The following is a 6948-nucleotide window of genomic DNA, read 5'->3' as shown; positions in this document are numbered from 1 at the left end:
AAGTAAACCTTGGCTTTTTAAATAATTTTAATATCTCTCATTATACTTGAACCTAACAATGCTAATTGAATCTTGTGTAATCTAACACAGCAGCTTGCCCTGTCATAAGGAAAAAAGTCAATTAAAAATCACAGTTAGTAATTACAAAAAATTATTGGGCAAAACAAATCTTTCTCATTTACTATTCACAGAAGTGGGTGGTCTGTACTATGCTTAACATTCAAGAGCCTTCCCAGCCTAGGAAAATAAAAATACACACAGTATCAATATTTATGTGTTGTTAAATCAGCAACAGCAGATGTAGTCTGAATGGCTATGTGGTGTAGCTTTCACATGAAGGACCTTCACTCATACACCATTTAAAATGAGAATAGAATTTATAATATGCAATTTCTGCAATTAATTGCAGCCTTGAAAATTACACTGCACTTACTACAATAGACTTTACAGCTGTAAACTATTGTAATGTGTGTATCATCTGCACATCAGTAATGACCATTATCAATTAGATACAAACAATTATTTCCAGCAGCATTTACAAAGAGCAACTTTAAATTGTCACTTTAAAAAAGCTTCACTAAAGACCAGCAGTTTTTCTTCAGGCACAATCTGACCTATTAATGAACCTTACTTAAACTATAGCCACAAGCACTGATACAAATAGCTTTTTCCATTCTTAATACAAATATAATTTCATAAATCAAAGCTACCATGCATTTCTGATGGTTCTTAAGAGAAAATATATATTCAAAAATATCCATTGCTTAATTTCTGGTGCCCACTCTGCCCTACAATGTTGTCATCATCATTTTGTATAGAAAGTCCAGCCTAATACCTGGGCAAGACAGCCCCCATAGGCATGGTAAATCTTGTGAGAAGGTAAATCTTTCCCTCCGTTAATTAATATCTTTTATCACTAATAATGAGACTGTACACATACTAGAAAAAAAAATTTTAAAATCTCCTGTAAATAATAATTGTGTGTGTGGCTTCAACTGCCAGAAGACTGCTTGCACATGAGATGGAAGATGTGTGGGGCAGGGACAACTAACTCTCTGAGATGGAGCCAGCTGAAGCTCTTGCAACAGAAACAGAATAACAGGCAGTGGGGGAGCCACACTTCAGGATAGTACCTTGCCAGGTGTGTCAGTATATCCCCAGGATGAATTTTAGCGTAGAGAGGGTTTGATGAGATGTCTCTTAGACCTTGAAAATATAATTTTGGGGTTTATTTTGAAGCAGGTAAGAGACTCTGACATCCTTAAAATTTGTGTTTCTGTTTTGTGTAAGAAGAAAGAAAGGTATCAAGAAAATCCTCTCACAAATTCATTGAACTTCTAACATCTGAATCCATGATCACCTAGAATGTAATCAAAGGGAATCAGAAGAAATGTACCTCTTTTAAAGAAATACTAGGTTTACTGCTCTCCAGATGAGACACTGGGGATTCTGAATGATAGCTGGTAAATGCTAAGGAAAATGGGTAACTGCTAAGAGAAAGGAAATATACCAGTGGCATCTTGAAAGTTCTCATCTGTACATTTTTTGCCTTTGAGAAAATATCTAAGGATCGTTGCATGCAAAAAAAATCAAACATCTTAAGCTCAATGTTGTCATAGTGAAGCAAGACTAGAAATTATCTAAAGAGACCATTACACTATGCCTCTGCCCCAAGACAAGATTAACAAAGTCACTGTCATATCTGACAGATGTTTACAATGTCATCTTAAAGACTTTTACTGACAGAGATGCCATAAACTTCCTAGGTCATCTACTCCAGTGCTTAATTATCCTTATTCTTAGGAAGTTTTTCTAAAGTCTCGTCTTGGTCTTTCTTACAGTTAAGCCCATTACCTGCTGTCCTGGCACAGATGGCTGTGAAGAACAGATTGCAATCACACCCAGCTATTCCTTAAGGACACATTCTGGACGAGAGCAGGATAGCAAAAGCACATTTTCCCATAAGAATGAATGATGGGGGAAATGCATACAGGGACTTAAGAATTACACATAGTTTAAAATCACAGCAAGCAGGAGCAGAATCACTGGGAGGAGAGTCCATCTTTTCTGCTGTTGTCTTTTCAGCATGGATCACTATTCTGAAAGATATCAGCTATACCATCTGTGAGACTGAATGTCCAAGAAAACTCTTACGGTGTAAGCCCTCTTGATGTCTCTATCTGGACAGTTGCATCTTCATCATCTTCCTTAGACAAATCAAGGTCAGTCAATCATAGGTGAGGGACAGAAGAAATGGATAAATGATGGTGGTTAGCAGCAGAACTCTTAAGTAGTGGACAGAGAAGCAGAGGATAGTGAGGTGCCACTGTATTCTCTTACTGTCTGCTGAACCCTTTTACACAGACAGAAATGACCATAAATTTCCCCCAGTATTTTCTCTCCTGCAAGCCATCCAACACCCATTTGCTCTGCCTTTTATTGCTCTTTATATCTGCAAGTAGTTAAATGGGTTCAGAGAGATGACCTGGTCACTTCTTATTTTGTGGGCCAGCTTGCTTTCTGGAAGGATTGGCCTGATGTAGTAGGACAAAGGAAGGATTGCAGCTGCATCAGCTGATAGCAGTTTAAATCTCTCTGGAGCTGTAGTGTTAGTTCTCAAACACCATCCTTACGTAGCTTCAGTCTAATACAATAATATATTTCTAACATTTGAGGAGGAGGAATACCCTAACTCAATTTCATTAAGACTGGATGCCAGAGTTAGACACCTGAAACTGCGTAGGGTGTCCTACATAAAAGCATTTTAATTTTCCAGGGTTTTGTGCAGTCCTTTGACTCGACATCAGATAGCAATGTTTTAACAGAGCAATATTTATTTAAGAACATAAACACAGATTCAGATGTGTGAATCCAGATACATGGCTTTGAAATAATCACAAAAGTAAAACCACAAACATTTAAGACCACGTTTATGAACATGTATGAAACCATGAGGGGGGGAAAAGGTTTTAGCAGTGAAGATAAACCTGAGATTAACTTAAGCTTGTATTATAGTGTCTCAAACTATGAGCTATTTTCATTTTGATATAATTATCTCACTATTCTTAATAAATATCTCAAGTTTGATTGAAGAGTGAGGGTGAACAAATGCATGTGAGATATCTACTGACTGTGACAGTAAAGGGTGATGGTAGCCATGGGAAGAAGTTAATATGTGTCTGCTATATGCCTCTGGAATGGATTGCAAATGCCCATCACCCCTCTGTGTTTTTTTTTCCATTCCCTCTGGAATGGGACTTTTTGTGCTGGGGCACAGGTGTAGCTTACATGGAGGCAGAGTGAACTTTCTCTGTGGAGTGCCTGTGTGTGTGAAAGCACACTTATCCCTCTGAAACAAGGCAATGGGGTCCCTCACACTGACCAAGTCCTGTACAGGGGGCAACAGTTTCCAGGGATAGCTGTGTCTTGCAATCCAGTTGCAAAATAGCTGGTACCTGACAATTCTTGAGGCTGCTCCCAGGGGCAGCCTGTGTCGGGGAAGTCACGAGTCTCTTCTCCACAGTCATCTCACTGCTGTCCTCTCCCTGAAGGCTTATGGCATGGGGAATGGGCTGTACCCAGGTGGTGACAGCAGCAGGAGGTACTGACAACGAGGCAGCTCCTTCCTTCTGGTAGGTGGTGTCATGATGATAGGAAACCAGCTCATTGCTGAAGTTGACCCTCTCCACAGTGGATTTGGGTGTGCCACAGCAGAAGCACCAGCAGCCCAAGAGGTTTCTGAAAGCCCTCCTGAAGTCTGCGTTGAAAGCATAGATCACTGGATTCAATGAAGAGTTGGCCCAGCCAAACCACACAAAGATGTTGAAGGTGGTTTGGCTAACACAGGGTGACTGTCCTTCATGGCCTTTCTCTAGCGTGGGTTGACAGAAAGGCAGCAGACAGTTGAGCAGGAAGAAGGGCAGCCAGCAGCAAACAAAGACTCCCATTATGATAGAGAGAGTCTGCAGGACCTTGGTCTCCTTGTGCAAGGAATTCCGCAAAGGGAGGTGGGCTCCTTGCTGTGAGCTGGCCACTGCCCCCCTGCTCTCTCAAGGGTGGAGATACGGCGGATCTGGGCCTGGGCAATTCGGTAGATCCTGGTATAGGTGATGATCATTATGGCCACAGGGATGTAGAAGCTGATAAGGGAGGAGGTGATGGCGTAAGTGCGGTTCAATCTGACATCACATCGGGGTGTCCCAGGCAACCAGGAACCTGGATATCCCCTGTCCTTGGCTTTATGCCAGTGCAGCTGCACTGGGATGAAGGAGATGAGGATGGAGAGGGCCCAGGCCATGGCTATCATGGCACAGGCAAGGCGCTGCGTCATCTTGCGCTCATAGCGAAAGGGGCTGGCAATGGCCCAGTACCGGTCCAGGCTGATGATGCAGAGGTGGAGGATGGAGGCGGTGGAGCACATGATGTCAAAAGCCACCCAGGTGTCACAAAAGCGGCTACCGAAGAGCCAGGAGCCTCCAGCCACCTCAGTGACCGCCTTCCAGGGCATCACCAGGAGGGCTACGCAGAGGTCCGAGATGGCCAGTGACAGCACGAACCAGTTGGTGACCTTGGCGCGCAGGTTGCGGAAGCGCAGGACAGCCAGGCACACCAGCGCATTGCCCACCAGCGTGCTCAGCACCAGGGCGCCCAGCAGGCACCCGGTGAGGACCCGCAGCACCCGCGGGCCGTCCCCCGCCCCCGAGCCCCCCATTAGGGGCGCTCCCTCGGCCGCCCCTTCTCCACCTGCGGGGCAGCGCCGGCGCCGCTACCCCGGAGGAAGGGCCGACCCCGCTGCCCCGGGACCCCCGGCCGCTCTTGCAAGCGAGACGCCGCCCGAGGGACCGGTTGTGGGAGCGGCAGCCAGCGGGGGCATCTCTGCCCGCAGCCCCCGCCCGCCCCAGTGACCCCCGCAGCGGGCCGGGCTGTGCCGGGGGTACTCACCGCTCCGGCTGCCGGGGCACGGAGGGAGGGAGGGAGGGAGGGCTGTCCCGCGGCGGGACCGGGCGGTGGCGGCCCCTCGACGGCGGAGTAGAGCGGGGCCACCGGGGACCGCAGCGCCAGGACGGAGCAGCGGCAGCTCCGAGTGCCGCCCGCGGGCGGGATGCGGCCCCCGCGCCGCCGGAGGGAGCGAGGCGCCGACCGGGAATGACGGGGAAGGTCCCTGGGATCGATCGCCCTTCCGAACAGCAGAGAGGGAGATTTCCCCACAGAATCGTCCTGGGAAGAGCCCTTTTCCAGTCCTCAGTGTGTACTTGCCGAAATGTCAGGGGCGAGGGAGGACCTGGCGCTTTCTAAGTGTCTCGTTCTTTTGGAGACCACGATGACATTTCAGGTTTGTTAAAGAAGAGGATAGCACTTCGCGTGGGATTATGTACATTGAGAATACCACTTAGGTATCAGAACCTGTGTTTTCAGCAAAACAGCACTGCGCTATTTGTTTTTTGATTTGCAATGTTATGTAAAGAAACCAAAAGCACAGAAACCTAAGATCAGTTTGAATCTGCATTTTGTCAGAAAGTTGTTCATGCATTTCCGCAGACACGGTACCCAAAAGCTGCCTCTTTTTTCAGCCAAAGGTGTTTTCTGATGTATTTTAACAGATCTTTCTGTTATGATAATATGCACGTTGTCGTATAAACGTCTTTCATACATTTACATCCTGCTTTCAGTAAAGTACCCTAATGCAAATAGAGTATAATCCTTTATTTTAAAAGAATTTATATGGTAATGCTGTCATGAGAAAAAGAAAAAAAGAGATTGGGATGTGAACAGAAAATATCAATAAGTGTAATTAATTAACATGGGAAATCAGTATTTATTTTTAAATGAGCTATTTTTTTATTTTCTCTTTGTCTCCTAATTAAAATTACTTCAGTCACTAGTGCCAATACAAATAATTTTCAAGCCAATAAGTATCTGATTTCCATTTACTATTCTGATATTCTTGGTAATTAGAATACAGAGTGGAAATTTTTTAAACAAATTTTGAACAGCAAAGCTGGCAGCTTTGCCTGTAAAAAATCAGCATATTTAAGCTAAACTAGCTGGATGGTACCAATCATAACAGATTGTTAACATTTGGTCGTGTCTTTAAGATCCTAATTTCTTTGTGCCTTTGAGACCACAGCCTCCATAATGCAGCCCACTGTTTTATTCCTGTTATGACATTGAAAATTGGAATACATTTCTAGTTAATGAGTTTCTAAGATGAACTGGTAATTCAAACAATTGATCTAGAATCTTCTCTAATGAAATATGTACTTTGTTTAAACAGCAGTAGCTGTAAAAATAACATAGGCTCCAAGATAAGAGCCAACTCCACATCTTGTCTTATTTGGAACCAACCGTAGTTCTACGTACATCAATTTTACCAACATCTGCAAACCACAACAGCTCTCTGATGTTCATTCCAATACTAAGGACTAAACCTTGGTTTGTAAGAATTATCTACATACTTGTTAATTTGACTCAAAACATTTACTTTTATTTAACAACCAGTGTAATGACCTGAAGAACAGAATATATTTGTGAAGGATTTTAAATGGGACAGTAGATGGACCTAAGGCATTACAGCATTGGAAAGGAAAGAGCAATGCTTTTGCATATTCAGCAGATAGTAGTGCTGCAGGGCTCTGTGGTGGAAGGTAGCAAGCATAATCCATATTAAACCAACTGTTTGCAGTGTCTCTGTGTACCTCCAGTTCCCAGGATTTCATTATGCTCTACTTATATCTCTGGCTCCTCTTTAGTATGCATTATAAGGGAAAATGTATGTATTGGTGCTATTTTGTGTGCATGTCTGCAAGTGCCCTACCTTAAAATTTCGTGTCTGTTGGCTAAAGTAAAATCTCACTGAGAAGTAGATACCTTAAGAAATTAATTTCCTATAGTTGTAATTAAAGTAGGCATCTGTAGTTAAAGCCAGAACCCCTACTAATAGCCTCACTG

General features: G+C 43.9%; 1 protein-coding gene across 1 annotated transcript; it reads right to left on the bottom strand.

Annotated features, from left to right (window-relative positions):
- Positions 1-358: 358 nt before the first annotated feature.
- Positions 359-4711, bottom strand: LOC126634777 (D(1)-like dopamine receptor). The gene is given in 2 exon segments (XM_050305441.1): positions 359-4003; positions 4006-4711. Coding segments are annotated over 2 exon segments (1368 nt in total). The 3' UTR covers positions 359-3341.
- Between the last annotated feature and the right edge of the window lie 2237 nt (positions 4712-6948).

This window comes from Myiozetetes cayanensis, unplaced genomic scaffold, assembly GCF_022539395.1.
Source record: "Myiozetetes cayanensis isolate MyiCay16 unplaced genomic scaffold, myiCay2020 scf10, whole genome shotgun sequence".
NCBI classification, from domain to species: Eukaryota; Metazoa; Chordata; class Aves; order Passeriformes; family Tyrannidae; genus Myiozetetes; species Myiozetetes cayanensis.
Note: the sequence above shows the minus strand (reverse complement) of the source record. Positions and strands in the feature narration are given on the sequence as shown.